At 38.1% G+C, this 22,861-nt stretch overlaps 1 protein-coding gene across 1 annotated transcript in view; it reads left to right on the top strand.

Annotated features, from left to right (window-relative positions):
- Positions 1–4,008: 4,008 nt before the first annotated feature.
- Positions 4,009–22,861, top strand: part of LOC122801369 (C-C motif chemokine 8-like) — a 31,175-nt gene continuing 12,322 nt past the window's right edge. The window contains exons 1-3 of the mRNA XM_044070900.1: positions 4,009–4,157; positions 5,491–5,611; positions 13,549–13,626. Coding sequence (XP_043926835.1) covers positions 4,076–4,157; positions 5,491–5,611; positions 13,549–13,626 — 281 coding nt within the window. The 5' untranslated portion in view covers positions 4,009–4,075. The remainder of the gene's footprint in view (positions 4,158–5,490; positions 5,612–13,548; positions 13,627–22,861) is intronic.

Raw genomic sequence — 22,861 nt, 5'->3', positions numbered from 1 at the left:
TGGTCTCCTAAAAACAGAGGTGGCTAACTTCACAGCACCCATGTCAATGGGAAATAGATGCATGACTGCCAAATCATACACCAATTCACTGTACGAAAACTTACATAAAGGCATGGAACTAGCCATACCCAACAAAACCAAGATGCTCTCCTCCAAAAAAAGGAAGCCAATCTGGTGGCCCCCTGCCATTAATAAACTCTACAACAGAAGGAATAACCTGTTGCAGAAAAAGGTAGAGTCCCAAGACTGGAAGAACTCCCTTATTAGCCTCAACAAAAAGTTGAGATCCATCATCAAAACCTCTAAAGCCAGCTATGAAGGCAGAATTGTGGCAGACACTAAAAACAATCACAAAGCCTTCTATAGTTATATCAAGAATCTCCACATCAATACCCAGGTTTGCTCTGAGTTACTGCGTAATGGTACTTCCTATACTGAGCCAACAGATATTGTCAACATACTGGCCAACAGATTCAGTGCCAACTTTACCCCTCTCTCCCCCCATAAAGGACCAATCACTATACTGGAGGAATTCCAGGCATGCAGCATTACTGCAGCACAGGTCAAAGCTGCTTTGATCAAGGTCAATAATACAGCTTCCATGGGACCCGACAATATCCCTGGATGTGTTCTACATAAACTACAAAGTGAAATGGCACAACATCTGTGTGCCCTGTTCATTTACAGCCTCACCTCAGGCTTTGTCCCTGCCGAATGGCGCACTACTACAGTCATCCCTCTCTATAAAGGGGGAGTGACCTCAGACCCTGGGAATTATCGCCCTGTTAGCCTGATGAGTCTGATATGTAACGGTATGGAGCACATCATCATGGACCTAATTAACAAGGATATAAGGAATCTCTGAACTCTATATCCCATGAAATTTGAATTTGGTTATGTGAAAGGTAGATCATGCCTGCTCAACCTGGTTGACTTCTTTGCGTCAGTTACCAGAGGAGCTGTGGATGAGAGAAAGGTAGTTCATACAGCCTACCTCGATCTGGCCAAGGCCTTTGATACCATTCCCCTCTCAGGAATTATTGATAAACTCGGCAAACTAGGCATCAACCCCTATATCACTAGGTGGGTTGCAAACTGCCTCACAGATAGAGCCCACAGTGTGAAAGTAGCAGACTCCTAGTCAGACTGCCGACCAGTCACGAGTGGAGTCCCACAGGGATCAGTCTTGCTTCCTCTCCTGTTTGGCATCTATGTCTCAGAAGTCCAGGCCAACACAGAGGGACTCTGGCTGACAAAGTTCACAGATGACTGCAGACTGGGAGCCATTATTAACTCCCTAAGTGATGTAGACATCCTAAAGAAAGGCCTCACTGAGACCAATAACTGGTGTTGAAACCATGGCCTTAAGCTTAATGCCAAAAAATGTGTCATCATCCCGTTTGGGAAAAACTCAGTTCCCACTATTTACCACATCGATGGCAGCCCACTAAACACTGAAGGCATTATAAGAGATCTGGGGACACAGGTTGATAGCAATCTCTCCTTTGACCACCACATTGCCACTGTGGTGAGAAAGACCTTCTATGTGGCACATCTCATTACCAAGGGTTTTGCATCCGGGAAGAAAGAGGCCAGTCATTGAGTATAATGTCCCATTTGGCATGTACATCACTAGACACATGCAACAGCTGGAAAGGCCGCAAAAGTACCTCATGAAGAGAATCCTAGGCCTTAAACATATGTCCTACATGGACAGACTCAGAAAAATCCAACTATTCTCTGTCTCATATCATCTACTAAGAGACTTACAAAGCCATGTCTGACCAAGTTCTGTTTGAAATGCTGCATCTAAACAAATACCAATCTCTCTGCACCACATGCTCCAGAGACCTCAACCTCATTACCACAATCAACAGAATATGCTGGAGGGACAGCTTCATAATGCAGAGACTGCCCATGCTCTGGAATAGACTTCCCATACATGTCAAGCAGAGCACCTCACTAGCCTTCTTCAAGAGAAATCTTGATGAGTGGATGGAAAATAGAAAGTTCACCCCAGGGATCACTGCAGTGGCTCTACTTGAAAGAGGCACTGGGAACTAACGTCAGGCGGCACAATGTCAGGGCACTTTTATGGGCTAGGCTTGTAAAGACTCCAGGGCCTTTAGCCTAGTACACACCTATGAAACTATGAACCTAATAATGGGCCACATCACTTAGCAGTGCACAAACCAGCTAAGCAAAGCCAAGCTGTGAGAAAACTCGCAGAACAATGGTTTTAGCAAAGCTTAGTATCTTGCAACCATTAGTAGCTGTTAGCATGTTTATGTACTGTGCAACGTGATTGAGCAGTGTTTAGCAGAATGCAGCAATGCCAAAATTCACAATACTATAATAAAATGAAAGAAAAATGATACATTCATTATAGACATTCTGCCTGCTATGGACTCAAACCCAGAACCTACTACACATAAGACTGTAAGTTGGCCCATGGAGCTAGTTGGATGCTTTAAAAACTGGTATACCTTCACATATAATACTAGGCTACCTGTTAGCATTGCTGAGCACCATGCTGCACAGCACAAACATGTTTAAACACACCAATAAACAAATAATTAATTACATCTGTTTTCTATTTTTAGATGTCTGGCAGGTGTCTGCCATGTATGTATGCATGAGCTCCTCTCAGCTCTGTTTCACCCCACGCCAAGCAAACATGCAGTAAGAAAAAATATAGAATAAAAATATTTAAAAAATAACACTTCATACAAAAGACTTATTATACAGTTGACACACTTCACAACATTACAACAGTGGTGGGGAGCATTACAGGGACACTCCCATTCATCTGCAGCCATGGGTAGCCACTACACTTCTCCCTATACTGATTCAATATCCATGTTCCTGAGCTCCCTCTCAGCAACATGTCATCATTAATTTGCATGGCACGCTGCTGAGGGGGAACCGTGGCCGTGTATATGGATATATTCCATGTAGGCTCTACAGTGTGCTTATATGGATTTTATTAAATCCTGGGGCATATATTTTTTTAAAGCATAGGGAATGTATATTATAGATCATAAATATACATATCAGTGTTTAAATTGTTTCATTAAATTAAAGATTCAAGTTTTTTGCAAATGTAACAGAAAGGTAGCATCAGTTAATATGACAATAGGTGAAAATCATCTGGGCACGAACCAAACAGTACATTCAGAAAGTCATTTTTGCTATTTCTTATCGATAATGTTCTCATTACATATCTTTCAAGTTATTATTCTGCATAATATAATTTGCTTTTCTCTAAGATACCCCTCTCTCTTAAGGCAGAATTGTTTAATTCACAAAGGCATTTATTGATATGATAAACTGACTGCTTACAATGGACATTTAATTTTTGAAAGTAAAATTATTGTTGAGGTTTAGTAAGATAAAAATGCAAACATAACTAGCAGTTGATTATATTCTAATATTAAACAAAAACATGTCTGTACAAGGTGCTCCATATTAGTCATAAAAATCTCTTGAGTTGCAGTCAGGAGTTTTATGCACCCAAATTAAGGAATCTTTAGTGTAACAGGACAATTGTTGCATAGAACATGCTATGTACTAATTAATGAAAACAAACTGCACTGAGGAAAACAAAAGAAAGAAAACAAGTATGTTTATGTTGCAGTTAAATGATTTCCCTTTCAGGATGATGAAGAATATATGACAGAGCTTTACAATACAAAAGTGCAATGTTCAAATTAGTTGTGTCTGCTATTAAAGAAAAATAGCAAAGAAAAAAACCTGAAAAAAAATCCAGCTCGTGACAGAAACCATCTTCACAGTTTCATTACCTTTGCAAAAAAAAAAACTGATTAGTGGAAATATTGCCCACATACTACAACTTTCTTAACTATAGCCCCATGCATCCTCTTTACACCTTTAAAATGACACTGTCATTTGCTAACCTGACAAAACAATACATCTGCCTAAACCAAACATGTGGCTAACACCTGTAACAGGAAATGTGCAGATAATTATATATACAGTTTGTTTCTGAAAATGCTTTCCTTTTGGCTTTGTATATTAAAGGAATAGGATTTTGATTATATAAAGGACTTAGAAAATGTATAATTCTTCACTCAGTCAGATGTTTATCGTAATGGTCATGTTATTGCTGATAAGCCATACTGCTACTTTACCTGACTGTAAGTAAACTTGTATCCCTACAAAATTCCTCTTTATATATTATTTTAAATAAAAGCCCTTTTGGTGTTGCACTGGCAAAATATCCTTAGGAAAAAAATGTCTCTGTGAAATTGTATTTTAAAATCAAATATGCATATTTGTTTTGAAAGCAAGACAGATATCAAGGGATAAAAGTATTATTTTAGCTGTTAAATTATATCATGGAGTGATAATAATGTTTACTTGCATGTTTTCATAATTTAAATCTTGCTGTAAAAATATTTGGGATGTGTCATGCATTTTTACACTGGCCAGTCATTCGAATTTAAGAACTTGGTTATAATAAACTGTATACATTCATTTTATGTTTGTTTAAAGAGCAATTCCTTTAACTTTAATGACAGCTTTGGTAGTAATCAGACTAAAATAATATGCTAAAGTTAGTGGTAAGATGAAAAACAAGACAGCACTGCAGCTTCAGTTACTTTGCTAAAAGGAACATGCAAACTCCTAAATTACTTCCTCTTACATTTTATGGTTATACAGCCTAAAGGGACAAGAGACTGTGTATGTTAATAAGCATTCTGTAATTAGCCTTAAACATATTTTCTACTGTCAAAAAGTTAAATATGTGGAGAACTGTGGTGTATTTGAAATCCTATCTTTAAATGATGACCCAGTGGTATGATTTAGGTTACCTAAATATTGCTGCTGTGTTGATATGTAACGTATCCTAGGTGTACGCGCAAATGCAAAGTCACAAGTTGGAGGATTAAGTACATGCATGATACTTCATATATCTGTGCCTATAATGATTTCATAATTATAATACTATAACTATAGTACTTAGATTGCAGTCATTAAGACAGGGCAGATATTGTCCTGACCAAAATGTGCTGGTATTTAACAAATGAAGGAAACAAAATGAACATTCTTATTAGTTTATACTGATGTACAAGCTGAAAAAGTAAAGCCTAAAACTAAAAACGCATGTAAACTGCAACTACTGAAATGCAGGTGAGTGTTGTAACATGAACACATTTTGTTTTGCAATAGAAACCATTTAGATTTATTAAATAATTCAACTACTGCTCTCTTTTACTGAAAGATTGTGTCCAGCTATGACCACTCAGTGACAGTGCTGAGCAGTGAATATTAATCAAAATGTAGTGATTACATTAAAGCAGTAACTATCAAAGTAAAAAAAAATGTATGGGCAACAGGAATTCACAAAGCAGGTAAAACAATTATACTTAACTAATATAAATGAAGTCTGGAATATGAAAAAATAGTTTCTTTTTTGATGATATCATATAGATAAGTATTTTAATACATTCTTTCTTCTCTTCTTAGTTCGACGACCTACAAAAGTGACCACTAGATGTTGTGAATCTATTTCGTCAGCAAAGATTCCATACAAAATTGTCGGTTTTCAAAGACAAAATCCACTTGGTCCATGTGTAAGTGCCATCATGTAAGTATACCACATAAAATGCTATACAGTAAGAAGGTAGTGTTCTAGTAACTGATTTCATATGAAGCATCCATTGCATTGTATAATATTGATAACAGAACTAGACAGGATTATCTGCCTGGTGTTCCCTTTTTGTTTGGAACTAGACACTTTAAATGCCTAACCCATGTCCAGAAATCCCTCTACTAGCCTATGTCACCTATCCACATTTTTTTCTGAGATAAAGCAGTATTTTTAATGATGAGAAAGAACTTTGTGTCTTTGGTCTGAAACTCCTCCTTCTTTTTCCCCTTTATTTCGTCTGCATTTTTTTATCTGAATGTCTCTTTGTTTCCCCAGTATTGCCTCAGCATATCACCTTACCCATCATTTCCTCTAGCTGAAACATGTCTGACTCACATAGTTTCTCCTCTTTTTTTATTCCTTTCCTTCCAAATCCCTTTCCATCTTCACAGCAGGTAAGTGGAATCAAACTGTATGCTTTTCTTTTTCTTCTGAAGTCTGAAGGGAGATATGCAGAGTACTAATACGGGAGATACAGAGAGTACTAATACGGGTGATACGCAGAGTACTAATATGAGAGATATGCAGAGTAATAGTATGACCTCTCAACTTTCCAAACCATCTCCAAAATGATGAATAAAAGAATCCTCTTAGCTCATTGCTGCAGAAAACATCACACTGTGTTACAATGAGTTCATGTTTTTGTTCTGTCATTGTGTTGAGTCTCCACCCTTGCCAGCGCCTATCTTTGGGATTCTGGGCCATTAACAATGTATCTCGACCTTTTTTATTTTGAAATTAATACTTAGTTATGTGATGCTTTTGTAGTCATACTTCTCTTCCCCCATTGTCCCACCTATATTAGTATCATTTTCAAACAGGTCAAAACTACTCTCATTGCCAATAATACTATCTGATATGATGATTAAAAAAAAAAAACACTGGGCCTAGGAAGGACCTCACTCACCACCATGCCTTTGTTTTGATAGGTATATCCATAGCCACCAAGCTCTATCTGTCACAATTTAGAGTAACCAATCAAAGAACTGGGTCAGGTTACCTAACATTCCCTGTTGCATGTAAACATTGCTGGTTATTTTTCTTTATGTTGCTTACTTCTGATAAAAGAATAGCTAATGCTACCCTCACTATCTACATCATATTCTTCATATCCTTACATGATTATAAAGTAGGGTTTTCACATCTACAGGTCACGTAATAGCTTTTTAACTCTTGTTGCGCTATGTTTCCACTATAGCATCCTTTCTGTTTGCTTGAGTCTCACCTCTGCCAAGAAATTGGTTGAGGAGTTTTGCCAGTGGATTTGTTAGTTATTTTGCTAAGTTAAACTAATGGGAAGTGTACCACTCTGGTGTTTTGCCCTGATGTGCTCCTTAAGCTTTCTTGCATATGAGAACATATATTAAATTAAAACACTAACTTTTTTCCTAGTTCCTAAACCAATATCTTCTCCCATCTTTTTCAAGAAGACTTAGACAAAATACCATTTAGAAATTCTGCTTTGCCATCATGCAGCATCCTCTGTGTATTGCCAAATTTCCTTTTTCAGCTCCAGAAGGTTTGCTTAAAACTTCTTTGGTTCACTTAGAGAGAGAGAGAGAGAGAGAGAGAGAGAGAGAGAGAGAGAGAGAGAGAGAGAGAGTTATCCAACTGTTTGACTCCTGTTACTAATTCCTCTCTTTTTTCTGATGGTCGTCTACAGCAGCATTGATAAGTTTTCCTGGTTTTCATACCCTGGAATATATTACTTCAGTTTCCTAAGCATATGACCAAAAAATTAAATACTGAAACTCAATGTTATGATGAATTTGATAGTATAGCTAAATGCAACCTTATGATGAGAAAGTCTGTAAGGTGCAGCAAGCATGAGGTGCTTTATCTTGTAATTTGAAGTCCTTCTTTAGCTTCCCACTATTAATATTATAATGGACTCTGAGGTGAAACTTCACCACTGGGTGTAGAGTATAAGTTTGTAGTTCTACTACAAGTGCCCAAGTCCCAGACACTTGAACATCCAATAGCTCATTCAGGCTACCTCTCGCACTTGATCTTGAATACAAGTTCAGGCATCAGCCAGTGCACCTTACCAGAACACATTATTTAAGTCTGAGTGAGGTAAATGAGCAACTGTGGTGACTGAGTAGGAGTGTAGATCAGCTAACAGGATGAAGTATAAGTTTAGGAAGGGGACTTTTGGGATGAGGAAGTAGGAAGGGAGTTTTTTGGGTTAGGGAGGAGAAAGGCACTTTTTTGGGGAGATTAGGGAGAAGAAAAGGATTATTAGGATTAGGGAGAGACAGAGGGGGATGGAGATTGAGAAAATGGTTGGGAATTCTGAGTGTTAGACAGTATGAAGAATGTTTTATGCTTAGGGAGTGGAACAAGAGTTTAGGATTAGGGAGCTATGGGGGTTAGGCTTAGGAAGTGGGATGAGAATTTATGGTTAAGGAGCTATAGGGGGGTAGATTTAGGGAGAGGGGCTGGAGATTCTGGTATATGGATTGAGTAGAGACATTAGAGTTAGGGATGGGAAATGGAGTTTTAATGAGGGTGCAAAAGGAGTTGGTGACATTGTTAGGCTTAGAGTTAGAGTAGGGTGGGGTGTTGGGAAGGCTAAGTAATAAAATCAGGCTAGTTGGAGTTGGAGCATTTGCCTTTTCAAGCAAGTAGCAGCAAGCAAGTGAGTTACAGGTTACTGGCAAACAAGCACTTATAGTAGACCTAAAATTTATTATTCAGTTTATTTCAAAAGAAAACCATGGACCAAAATTTTAATTTTAACTTGCTATTATTTATTCATTTTGTATATTTTGTTGAATATGACAGTTTTTTGTTAACATTATTCACAAGAATCTGCATTACAGAAAGTAACATTTGGTAACTATTATTTCAAGTCAGTAACAGTAATTCCCTTTTAAAATGTGCTAATAAATTTAGATTTAAAATCAAGCATTTAAAGGCTTTAGAGGTGTGTATTTGTGACATAACATAAAAAGGGAATGGAAGGAGGGGTGTGGCATCCGTCTGTGCTTTGCTAACTAGTCAGGCCGATTAGATATGCAGTCCATTTTCAGAAATGACCTGGCTGCAGTGTCTGGTTAAGTGACTTACACAATGTCAGAAAGTAGACAAATGAGGTCTTAGTGTATCAAACCCTGTGCTTTACATATGTCTACAGTGAATGCCATCTTCTTTCTTCCTTTCACATCTCTTTGTCATCCTTTTCAAATCCTTCCTTAGACTTGTTCCCTCATTCTATACTGGTGTCATAATCTTTATAACATCGGGGAAGAGGCTGCTCCTGTTCTGTATTCCATCAGATATGTCTGAAAAAACAAGCTAAAGAGTGCTCTGTCCTGGAGCAGTGCCTGCAGAACTGCAATATTAATTTTACGTATACCTGATACTGTGACTTTCACTACAATGTAGCAGTCCTTTCCTCAGTCTTGGTACTGCACACACCGCACTGGATCTCCTCTCATCAGCTTTGTATAGGACAGAGTCAAACACCTTAGCAAGCAAATTTCAGACAGACCACTTCTACCACTATCGCTTGGCAAGTTCACCTGTAATCCAGTCATAAAACTGATCAGGTTTAGTTGACTGTACCTTCTAGCCACAAACCCATGTTGATTCACCTTTTGATTCTCTGCACAATTTACTACTCCTTGGCTTTTAGGTGAATATGCATATAGCTCCCTTCTATTTTCTCTGCAAAACCCCCACCTCACCTCAAGGGTGGCACACATGGTGTTCTCCTTCAGTCTTCAGGTACTGTAGTACTGGGTAGTGATCTCTCAGTGATCTCCATCAAGGGATCTCACTGTTCACTAACCAGATTCCTAAAGAATCTGGGATGTGGCCCATCTGGTATTCAGCTTTTTCCTCAATAGAGGAAATTTAGTTATAACTCTGCTTCCTCTACCTCTATTCTCATGGCTGACTAATCTTCTCCCCTCTCAGATCTACCTCTCTTCAAGCAGGGAACCCTCATCTTGCTTTCCTTTGTGAAAATGTAAACTGAAGTAAAGCATTCAGTACCTCTTTTCTTTTTCTGTTCTCCATGATCTACTGCATCTCTTTGCTTAGTGTGACAGGTGACTGTCTCTCCATTCTGTCTGATAAATACATTAACCCCCCCTGATCTCTTTCTTCATCCCTTTATTTCCATTTTCACAAGTGCCATTGCCGTCCTCATTACCATTGTTACTATTGTCACTCTCCTTGTATTGGGTCTTGTCACTCTCCTTGTATTGGGTCTTGTCACTCTCATTGTATTGGGTCTTGTCACTCTCCTTGTACTGGGTCTTGTCACTCTCTTTGTATTGGATCTTGTCACTCTCCTTGTATTGGGTCTTGTCACTCTCTTTGTATTGGGTCTTGTCACTCTCCTTGTATTGGGTCTTTTCACTCTCCTTGTATTGGGTCTTGACACTCTCCTTGTATTGGGTCTTGTCCCTCTCCTTGTATTGGGTCTTGTCAATCTCTTTGTATTGGGTCTTGTCACTCTCCTTGTATTGGGTCTTGTCACTCTCCTTGTATTGGGTCTTGTCACTCTCCTTGTATTGGGTCTTGTCACTCTCTTTGTATTGGGTCTTGTCACTCTCCTTGTATTGGGTCTTGTCACTCTCCTTGTACTGGGTCTTGTCACTCTCTTTGTATTGGGTCTTGTCACTCTCCTTGTATTGGGTCTTGTCACTCTCCTTGTATTGGGTCTTGCCACTCTCTTTGTATTGGGTCTTGTCATTCTCCTTGTATTGGGTCTTGTCACTCTTCTTGTATTGGGTCTTGTCACTCTCTTTGTATTGGGTCTTGTCACTCTCCTTGTATTGAGTCTTGTCACTCTCCTTGTACTGGGTCTTGTCACTCTCTTTGTATTGGGTCTTGTCACTCTCCTTGTATTGGGTCTTGTCGCTCTCTTTGTATTGGGTCTTGTCACTCTCTTTGTATTGGGTCTTGTCACACTCCTTGTATTGGGTCTTGTCCCTCTCCTTGTATTGGGTCTTGTCACTCTCCTTGTATTGGGTCTTGTCACTCTCCTTGTATTGGGACCATATATCAACAATAAAGTTGTTTTTCCTTAACCTAACTTCATAATTTGGTTTGCTGCTCCAAGCAAAGAAATAGACTATCACAGTTTAAGTCGGCAGATTTACTATGTCTTTTATTTACAAAAAACATAGTAATCCAAAGAAAAAAGAAATGATCAATGGAAAAAGGGGGCATTCCCCCCTCATCTGAAATGACAATGATGTCACATAATGGGAAAAAGTGAGCTTTGACATTGGTGGGTTTGTGGAAGGTGCAGGTGGTGTGGCCTAAGTCCAGTTTTTGTCACAACAAAAGGTGGCAACCTTAACAGTCTTTCCTGACTGTCATAGACCTTCTCTTACACAATCCATCCATTTGGGGGTTGCCCTTGTTTCCTCTTGCCTTCCTCCTGTCTGTTACAAATCTTCACCAGATTGTCTTTTGCCTTCTTGTACATGTGCCCAAACAACCATAATATGTTTTCTTTGAACTTGTGTGCAACTGGAGCTGCTTGGGATTCTGTTCTGATATCCTCATTTCTTCATCTGCCCAGGCAGTGTGCATCCTACCATCTGTCTCAGGCATTTCATCACTGTCACCTCTAGCTTCCTCAGCCACTCTGCCTTTACTACCCAGGTTTCTGTACTATACAGTAGCACTTTTTCTACACCTTAATTTTAATCACCTTTGGCATTCTTTGGTCATACATACGCCTGACATTCTATGCCAGTTTGATGCAGACCCTCTGATTCCATTTTGGATTTCCTCATTCTGATTTCCCTTCTCCTCAGACACCCCTCCCAGATACCTGAAGTTGTTAACTTGTTCCACTAATTTCTCTTTTCTCTCACTTCTCATTTTCTTCTGATTTTCCCAATTTGTTGCAAATTGCAACTCCATTAACTGTACTCAGTTTCATCCTGTGTACATTTAATTTTGCATTCTATTCCTTAATCATTTGCTGAAGCACTTGTTCAGTGTCTGCCCCTAATGCCAAATCATCTGCATACAACAACTTTGTTGATCGTTCCCTTCTGACCTTTTTACTTTAATGTAGTACATCACCAGTATGAACAGCAGTGAGCTAAGAGATGAACTAGGATGCACTCTTGTGTCATTGGGTTATTGTATATAAGCTGCACTAATACAACAAATGTTCCTGGGGCTTTCATCCATCACAGGACTGCCCAAATCAGCTTTTTTGCGGCTTTGTCATATGCATTTTCCAAGTCTTGGAATGCCCAGTTGGACTTCTTCCTCATTTGTAGATTTGTCTTAACCGTAAGTCTCACTATAAACATTGGGCTGGCTGTGTTGTATCCTGATCTGAACCAGTGTTACTTTATAATTCTCTATGTAATCAGTTATCAGTCACCCTATCCATAACTTTCATGCAGTGTGACAGGAGTTTGATACCTCTATACTCCCCACAGCTGTGAATATCCCCTTTATATGTATGTATGTATATATATATATATATATATATATATATATATATATATATATATATATATATATATATATATATATATATATATATATATATATATATATATATATATATATATATATATATATATATATATATATATATATCTGGGTTCACTATAGAATCCTGAAATACTGAAATCGCAAATTTCAGTATTTCAAAATTCTATAGCCGAAAGCTTTAGATCACAAAACACCAGAAGCACGAAATTCAAAATACCGAAGTTCGGAGCGTCTGGTGTTGCAGTGTGCAAATGTATAGGTGTTCATGTAAGTATGTATGAGCGTGCTGGTTAGGGGCTTTAGTGTATGTTAGTGTGTGTTTTGGCTGTGATGTGTTTGTGCAAGGGGCTGTGAAATGCGTGGGTGTGAGTTACTTTTGTGTGCGTGATTGTGATAAGTAGTCTGTAGTGTAGGATTGTATGTTTTTTTGTGGTGGGAGATTGTGTGCATGTGTATGTGTGTGGTGTATTTGTATTGTAGGCTCACAATTTTAAATTTTGCATTCATGGGGTTTCGGGATTTCAAGCTTTCGGGCATAGAATTTCAAAATACTGAAATTCAGGATTTCAGTATTTCGGGATTCTATACTGAACCCATCTATTGGTTTCATTCACATGATTGATGTCTTTACATATATATACAAGTCATTAACAGTGGAAATGCATTTAATGCATTCATATTTCCTGATTAACCAATTCACTTTGATGCAAGCAAATTTGGCAAACAACTGGTACGAACCAGGAATTATTTGCCAGTCTTTCCCATTACAAACATGGTTCTACACCTCCAGTCACACCTATGTCCATTATAGCAGTATTAAATCTTCAGCTATCATGTCATTGGAATGCAGAAGTAAAAGGCCAGTTAGTAACCATATGTGTATGATGCTGACATGCTAATTCCACCAGTTCCATGAAAAAGGAGGTCCACTGTTAGACAAATAAAGGAGGGATCACAAATTACGATGCAGCAATGCTTTGGTTCCACGTACAGCCATCTGATAAAAACATATTTCACAATAGTGCTATAGTCACTTCATTCTGAATCTTTACCATCTGAAGCATCTATTCGATTGTGCAGGTACTAAAAATTCCAAAAGAGGATTCAGGAAGAATGCAGGAATTGTAAAGTGAATGTGAATTCAACCAAATCTCCTATATAGCACAATCCTTTTTTTTGGGGGGGGGGGGCTAGTTTACCTGGAAAATGTGTGGTTTGTAAAACTTCTGACTGTTATATTTATACACAGACACATATGTATATAATAGAGAGAAACAGAGAGAGATTTGCATTTGCCTAATTAACTGAATCACAACATTTTGGTGATTGTATATGTGTTTTATAATACATGACATTTTCTAATGCTTTGATGTTTTTTTCTGTTTGGCTAGATTCTTCACAGAAGGTAATGGAGCCATTTGTGTACACCCAAAAGCTCCTTGGGTATTGAGACAGCTGAGAGAACTTGAGTAAGTAGTAAATAAAAAAAGCAAAATTAGCCATGTCTGGTGTCATTCCAACTGGATATATGTTCTTAAAATTCTTTTAAAAGTAAATACTTGACTGATGATTTGGTGTGTTGGGAGGATTGCAGAGACTCACTCTGCTGTCAAAAATCGAATTAATTTTTTTCAGAAAACTGATTCGTTACCCATGTCACATTTTCAAGGAAAGTGATGACAACATTGCAGGAATCAGTACTACTCAAATGTAATTATTGTCTGAAGCAGCTATTACTTATAATGTTCAAAATGTGAAACTCTAACTCATTTTACTAATATTGGCCAGTTTTCATACTCAGTTAGTATATAGACCTACACCAAACAGCAGACACACTGGAAATATGCTGGAAAGCGGTGTTTCAGAGACAAAAGTAGCACAATCACATCATGGCAAAATAAATTGTAATGCAATATATGCAAATGACATAATAATAATAATACTGCAGCTCCCAATGAAAATAAGGCAAAGTTATTATCAAATGATGACATCAAACATGACAGTGTAATTCAAAATAGTATAAAACAGGTATGTAGTTTAGTAGTGTGATGTACAAGATTGTTAAAAGTTTGTGATAGTGGCAGCTATAGCCTGCCTACATGTTAGCAGCTACAAGCGCCTGGCTGTTCAGAAAATCACAGACCATTACCATGTGGCTAGGGACACCACATATGAGTTTACTGAACTGCATTACTCACAAGTGGAATCATGGAGATACACAGACTGACCATCTGACTGGGCACTCTCATACATGTGGCGTTAAGCATCCTACTTGCACCAACATTTTCAAAGACCTATGGGCACATGCTAGAAATATTGTAGGTGTCAGCTTTGTGCATCCTATACCTTTCTCGTGACTATTATGCAGCATGTGGAGGAGCCTACCTGATTACCAGTGACAACAATGGAGAGAACAACCATTACATCAGTGTTTTACAGCACAGCCCATTATTCTAATGATCTAGGTATAGCTACAAGAATGGCAGCTACTCCACAAAGTTCCAGGTGGGTTGCAGTGTCTAGGGTATCATCTATAATGTTTTTGTCCACCATCTAGTCATTTTAAATGATTCACATCTATGTAACATGTTTGACTTATACCATCATTTTATGTAGCGAAAGAGTGGAATTCCTACATGGTCATCTATTTGGTAGGTACACATGTAGGTAGGCACCAGAGGCCAGTATATGCAGTTACCATGTAAGCAAATAGCAGACAACATATCATAATGCCACTATCTTTTTTTGTAGATGATGTCAGATATGCACTGGTAGCATGCCTAATAATTTATGTCCACAATTTCCAGACCATGGCACAGATGGCATATAACAATGTGTATGCAGAAATATGAAACATGATGTTTGACATATTTGATCATCAGAACGGATGCTTTCTCTGCCTTGTTGAATCTGATGGGATAATGTAATATTCACTAGAGATCTACAGCCAGATATTCATTGTGTTTGCCTTGTTTCATAAGATGGCTTTGTGGAAATATCTATAACAGCGGGAAGACATCCACGTAGGGCTCATCATATTTGTATCAGCAACACCAAAGAGACAGGGTAGGTGGTCAGATGATGAACATGTAGCAGCAGTACCACATGTCAGTCAGCATAATACCACATGATACTGTCACAGAGGTGATGACTGGTCCACAACAATAGACATGGCACAGATGATGCATACATACAAATATTTCAAGCACAGGCATTAATGCCCTTCTAGTATGCCAATATACCAAAACACTTGCTCCCATAATAAATGTCTAGGGTGTTCTTAACACTATCTAAACCTAGCACTTGCTTTAATGTAATTTGGTAGTCTGTTCCATGCATCAGCTACTCTGTCAGTACACTTCTCATTCCTATGCAATATTCTACATCGGTTGTCTGATGATTCCCTAGTACTTTTTGATAATCACGAACATTCCCAGAGGTAGTTGTCTATAAATGCCCTATATATCTAAATAACACTTCCTCTTAGAAATCTGTTAGAGACACTGTACAAGTTCAGATATTTTAGTATTTCATAAAAAAAATTAAAATTTTTGCATCCATGGATGCCGTTGGCATATTTCCACTGTACTCTTTCCAGTTTACTCATGATTGTTTTCTTATAGGGATTCCATATCGTTATTTCATACTCAAGTTTGGGTCTAATGTAACTAATAAACAATGACTTCATTATTTTTGATTTCCTAGACTTTATACTTCTTTTTATACAACCTATAGTTCTCTAACTATCATTAACCAATTGGTTAATATGATTAGAAAAACGCATAGCTGAATCTACCCATATACTCAGGTCCTTAAAAGAGTCTACAATTTCAATCACTGTGTGCTGTATTTATGTTTCCCAAATCTCATATATTTAGTTTTTAATGTATTTATCAGCATATTATTCTCCTGTGCCCAAATGGTCGATTTAGTCAAGTTATTTTGCAGACATGCCTTATCTGTAACACATGTAATCAGTTTACCCAATTTCAGGTCGTCTGCATATAGACTGTAGAACACCTCAGATGAAAATTTTAGGTCTGAAAGATACAATCTAAACAAATAAGGGCCTAGGGCAGAGCCCTGTGGGACACCCTAACTGTAATTAAGGATTTCACCTGTCCAGTTACTGTATGATACTTGCTATGTCCTATTTGTAAGTCATGCAGCTATCCATGTTATCAAGAGTACTTCAATACCTAGTTCTACTAATTTATTGAGCAGTGTTTTGTGTATGACCCTGCCAAATACTGAAGATAAATCTATATAAATTACATCACAGCACAATTTTTCATTAATAGCTGTTATTATATTGTTATAGAACATTATGTTACAGGTGGTAATAGAACTGTTTTCAACATATGCATGCTGATATATGGTTTCAAGTCCCAAGCTATCCAGTTCTGACAATAAGTTATCCAATATTATCTTCTCCATTATTTTTCACAACATGAAAGTAGACTTAAGGGACTATATGACTCTGGGTTTGTCCTACTCACCTTTCCCTTAACAACAGGTTTAATAAGCATGTCTCCAATCTAGAAGAATCTTCCCCATATTTATATGACCTAATGAATACTAGATATAATGGTACTGTAAGTTCTTACTGAAGTGTTCTAAGGTTATTGTTACTAATTCTTTCTCCTCCCTGCACTTTGTTTAGATCCAGTTTGCTTGGTTCTTTTTCAATATAATCTAATTTGATTCTGGTATCTGGGGTTACCTGGATGTCACTAGGACAACTTATCACCCCTTTTGAGGAACCAAACTCTGTTTTGCATAAGATTTTGTAAATATATCTATAATCTGTTTTGTCTGAGAATAAATGATAGAATCTGCACACTGCATGTGTCTTTACTCCTTCCACATCTTATGTATCTATAGAAAGGTTTCCAATTATCTTCAGTATCTTTATATAAATTTTCTTCACATTTTTCTTGATCGTCTCACACTATACTTAATCTGTTTGTCCAGCTTGTTTATTTCATTTTTCAATGTTGCATTTTGACCGCTCTTCCGTTTCTTATATTTTTTTGTCTTTCTCCATAATAAGATATCTTGTTCTTATGGAAATATATCCCCCTGATGTTGTATGCCTAGATCCTGATGTTATTTATTTATTTATTTTTTTATTTTTTGCACTCAAACAATTTCTCTTTCAAAACTTTTCACATTTCATCTGCAGTTTTTCCACTGAATATCTCACTCCAGTTAGTTTTACATAGTGACTGTTTTGCTTCCATATAATCTGTAATTAACCTTCTGTGCATTGTCTTACAAATTAACCTTTATAATCCCATGATCACTCCACATCAGTGGTGGTAAAACTTGACTTAAAGTTGCAGTAATTTCTTTGGAACACAAACAATGTCTAGTATGATACAGAATAGAAAGAGGCATACATTATCATACATATGCCATACAAGGAAATTCCTGGTCCAGATAAGTTGTAGAGCAGGGTAAAGTTATCAGTGCTTGTATAGGTGGGGATACAGAGGCAGGTGACAGTAACATTGTTATATAGGCCATGGGAGCTGTGGTACCCATGAAGTCTGGTAGTGGTTTGTGGGTTCAGGATTCACATCTGCCAGGGGTAGGGTGGAGTTGCTATGTTGCAAACACTAGCAAAGTACACTTTGGTAGCATGAAATTTCAGATGTTGATGTATATGGCAGAGGCTGTACAGCTCATATATATTTTGTGTTATGGGACTCTGCTGTAGCCTGGGTTGAAGCTTACAGTTACAGGATAATTGACAACACTACTGAAGTTGGATGTCCAGTCTTACACATTGTAGTGGCCTCATATGTGGTGGATGTGTATGTGAGATTGGTGACAGCACCACTATGTCATAAGAGTGTGCCATGTGCATATTGCATCACTGTCAGTGAATGCTGATCTGCTAACATCAGGCATGTGCTGTCCCGTTATGCTGGAACTTTCACCAGTAGAACCTGTAAAAGCATAGCCTTTATATAATATCCTCTGTTATTTTTGTCTTTGTTTTAATTCATTCCATACATAATCCATTGATCATTATATTCAATTATATATACTTTTAAGAAATACACCCTAGAACAGTACATTTATTTCCATAGATAATAATTTGTATTTGAAAGTTAAAGTCATAGGTGGGAGTGAACATTCACACAGATAACTGGAATTTGAAGCATGTACTTAATATAGTGAATATGTACTCCGTATTTAGAACTTACTCATCGGAAAACTACAAATAATGGTTTAGTTATGTATATGCAACACTGAAGTGATCTGTTACTGTAAATAGATCATACTGAGGTGACGGTAGCAAAATAAAGTTGATCTGAAGACAGTATGCAACAAAAAAGTACCAGATGTTGACTATATGACAAGACTGTATAATAACTTTAAAAACACACTACTGTAAAACTGTACTCATAGAATAACATGAATGAAACATTTATTCATCAAACATTGGAGCGAGTTGAAACTGACAGCAACGAAGATGCATAAACATCATTCAAATAACACGCTTCACAACACCATTTGGTACAACCTAAATATACATCAACTGCAAAGACAAACAAAATAATTACTTCTTTGCCATTTCACGTACTACCACACACACACACACACACACACACACACACACACACACATACACACTCAAGGTTGTGTATAGAACAATGTGATTGACCGTGTTTCTGATGAGTCGTGAAAGATTCAGAACTCCCTGATGAATTAGCTGCTGGCACAACCACATGCTAACAAGAATACATTTATACTGATGGGGAAACAAATGGCAATGGAGAAGCATTAAAAAAGGGAAACAACATAAGTGAAAATAATAATGCTTGATATTGTTTTATACTGTTGCTACAGAAAGTTTATGGTTTATTGATCCATGTAATATAAAAGGAAGTTAAGGTAAATCCCTTCAGATGACAGATGTACATTAACGTGCTCTCTAACGTCAACACAAAATCCAGTGCTAACTGCAACATCCTCGCAAATGCAAAACCTGTCACTTTCTTCATTTCTCTAACTGAGGTCCCCTTTAATGTGTCTGATTACATTAGAACTGATTAATGGCAGAAGTGGAAGCAGTGGTCCATTTCAAGTAAGTTCCCCAACTGTTCTATACCCTATCGAATGTCTCTGTCAATGTTTGTGGATTTCCTCTCCCTCACCAGTAGATATTAACCATTCCTTGTCTTTGTAGACATACTTATGAAAGTTCACCCAGTAGTTGCTTCCTACTGTTGGCGGGCTGTGTCGCTGCTTATCACCATCCTTCCTGCTCTTGTTGCCTTTTAAATTCTCCACGCCATCATCTTGTGTACTTATGTCACATGCCTTAATCCTCCTCTGACGACTACTGATAAGTGACACAAGTGACTAGACATTATCTCTGCTCTTATATTATTATCTCCATTCTATACACCCTTCTGGAGGTCCTCCTTTGGATTTCTTTCAGCAGCCTAAATTCCCTCTCTTTCTGTTAGCTTTGCATCTGTATGTAGTATTCAAGATGTGGCCTGAAGAGGGCCCAGAAGGGAAATGGCATTACTTTTACACTTTTGATGCCTATCCACCTAAAGATACACCATGGCATTTTATTATGTACTGCCTTAGCCTTCTGTCTCTATGCCTGGTACTTCAACTCAGGTGTGATATGCTCCTATAGATCTTTTTCTTTACATGTTTCAGTTAATTCCAGTACCCCATCTGCTATTTTACTCCAGGATTGTTTTGGCCAAACTGCATTACTGCAGTGAAATGAAGCTGCCTTTTTTGTTCACTTTATGACAGGCTGCTGCTGTCTTTCTTCCCCCACCACCTCATGGCTAATGAAATGATTTTGTGTGACATAAAGAAAGTGGGGTTGTCGTTTTTCACCCAGGTATGTCTGAATTCAAAACACTTAATAGTATTGGTCCAAGGAATAAATAGTGCGGTACTTAAAGGTGCCTTCCCTTTTTAGTAGTCATGTAATTCTCTTCACTACCCTCTACTTTCAGCTCCAGTACCTATGCTGCAGTCTTGTTCTTCAGTTACAATCTTATCACCAACACCTGCTGTCTTATCCAGCAGCAGCCTGTGTGAGACTGAGCTAAAAGCCTTGTTAAAGTTCAGGTTAACAAATCTGCTTTTGCCTCACTTTCACGTTTTCTTGTACTCTGAATAGAGAGCTAGATCAGAAGTATGGTTGTAGGAGTGCCTGACTAATGGAGAACTGAGGATATCCAGATGGGAAAAGGGTCATTTTTTTTTGCTCCTCAATTTTGTGTTGATTGGGAGTGGCACTGGGTGCCCAATGATTTTCATCCCTTTTTGTCTTCTTGCTTGATCCTCATTACTCTGTCTATACATCTAAGCACTTCTCCCTGATCTGTTTCCCATAGTTTGTATACAGTCTCAACTTGCTTACAGTCTCCTGATAAATTCGTGGTCACCTCGTCCAACAAGGCATTCTCCAGTCCTCTGAAATCCCTTATTTTTTTAGCCCATTTCATAGCTGATGAACTCTCCCGCATAAGAAATGCTTTGGGAAAACCATAGTCCCTGGAATTTGTTATTGCCTCTGCTGCTTCCTCCCCTCTCTTTTTTACCTGTTTAGGATGAACACAACATCTGTTAGATATATTTTAGGTCAGTACCATGTGTCCCCAAGTAAGAACCAATCTAACTCCTGCAAGCATCGGACATATCATTTCCACTCCCTCCCAGATATATTTATTTTCACTTTTCTCTGGATTTCTTCCAGCACCTTGATGTACTTTTCCTTTCATGGACTCCATTACTACACATAGTATTCATGGTGTAGCCTCATCAAATCTGTGTAGGGCGAAAACATTAGCTCTTTATTTCCACTCATTTCCCCTCTCTACTCTGGAGCTTGGAACCTCCCATTCTGATCATGACACATTCAAGATCACCCATGAGTATTACTCTTTTCTTTCTACACTGCTCCCTTATCATGTCTCCAAGTCTTTCATCCTGTCCCCTAGTTATGCCTGGGGGGGGGGGGGGGGGTGATAATCTGTATACAACAGATCTCCTGTCATCCAGCTTAAAGGCTGGTCACTTAGCTTCTGACCCTCTCTACTCTCTAACTCCTTTGCTGATTCATTGTTTTTCCTCTTCTTTGACATCACATGTGATGCCTTCCTTTTTACATTTACTGTTCTGTCTTATATTTTCCTTCTTTGTGACTCTTAAACAGCCTATACCCAGACCCTTCCATTGTCTCATCTAGTCTTATCCATATCCCATGTTTTTGTGCTAGTAGCAATGGCCACCTTTACTACTTGCAGCTCCCATCTTCCTAACCAGATGCCTTGCTTTACAGAGTAAGACCACTCTGCCTCATTTAGAGTTAACATTCTTTGTTGCTTTACAGTATTTTATATTTGATTTTACCTGCTGCCCACTCATGATTCTGTCACTCTACCTACAAATGTCTACCATAGTTTTAAAATACAAACATTGCGTTATGCCTCTTCAAACCAGCACTATGCCCTGCTATCCTCTCTGGGCTAAGATGGACCATTTCCTTTGCATAAAGTTGGTCTATATGCCAGATCATCTCCCTCCGTTTAACCAGATCAAATCCCTTCCACTTAGTACAGTGCTGTGGCCAGTCATTAAACTTTCTGGCAGTCTGGTCCCTCTGTGTGCTGGCTATGAATACTACATTTACCCCCCCCCCCACACACACACACACACACACACACACACACACACACACACACACACATGACCTCTTTCTTAGCATTTCTCTGTCACTTTCCCAGTTATGCTACCTACCACCTCTTCTCTAAAATTTGATAGCTTGGCTACTCACACTTAGCACAACAGTAATCTGCCCCTTCACTTTCATGAAAATTTAGGTTATCTCCTTTCACATTTTACTGAATCTAAAACCAGAGATTGATTTCAGTAGAATCTTACATACAAGACAGTTATGAACTTACCATGGTGATGAATCCATTTTGTCCTTGTCCATCTGATATGTCTGATGGGACTAGAGCCACTTGTCAGATCCAGTCCAGCCATTTGCCAGTACTCTCTGCCTTGAGCTCCAAAACATTTCCCTCCCAAAATGCTCAGATTGAATTTGCTCACATGATAAACTTGAAAATCAGCACAAGTTCATATGTGAGATGAGATGATGTATCCGATGGACAAGGATGAAAAGGATCCATTGTTATGGTAAATACATAACTTCTGTATCATGTTTCATCCATCTGTCTAATCCGATTGGTGGGACAGAATCCCAAGATACCTTCTTTCTTGAGTGACATCATGACAGGATAACCCTAAAGAACAGAAGCCGGAAAGGGAAACCTAGACCTAGAAATTGGCAAAGGTATGTAAGGTAAACCAAGTAGCTGCTACACATATTTCCTTCACTGTAGAATTTTTGAAAAAGAAGCAGATGTGGTGACTTATTTGGTAGAGTGAACCTTAAGTTTACCTGGGAAAACTTGATTCCTACAAAAGTAAATTATATGCAATCAGATAACCATTGAACTATACTTTGCTCAGAAATTCTTTGACCCAGTTTGTTTGGAGCAAAGGAAATGATCAGTTGCAATTCCTTCACAAAGGTTTGTTCTCTGCAAACAAAATCAGATTTATGCTGGACATCCAGTGCATGAAGCAAGTATTCTCCTCAGCTGGTATAATTTGGGAAAATTGGGAGCATGGTTTCATTGGGTT

This window comes from Protopterus annectens, chromosome 4.part1 (genome assembly GCF_019279795.1).
Source record: "Protopterus annectens isolate FY-2018-M chromosome 4.part1, PAN1.0, whole genome shotgun sequence".
NCBI classification, from domain to species: domain Eukaryota; kingdom Metazoa; phylum Chordata; order Ceratodontiformes; family Protopteridae; genus Protopterus; species Protopterus annectens.
The sequence above is the reverse complement of the archived record's forward strand: the minus strand, read 5'-3'. Positions and strand labels throughout refer to the sequence as shown.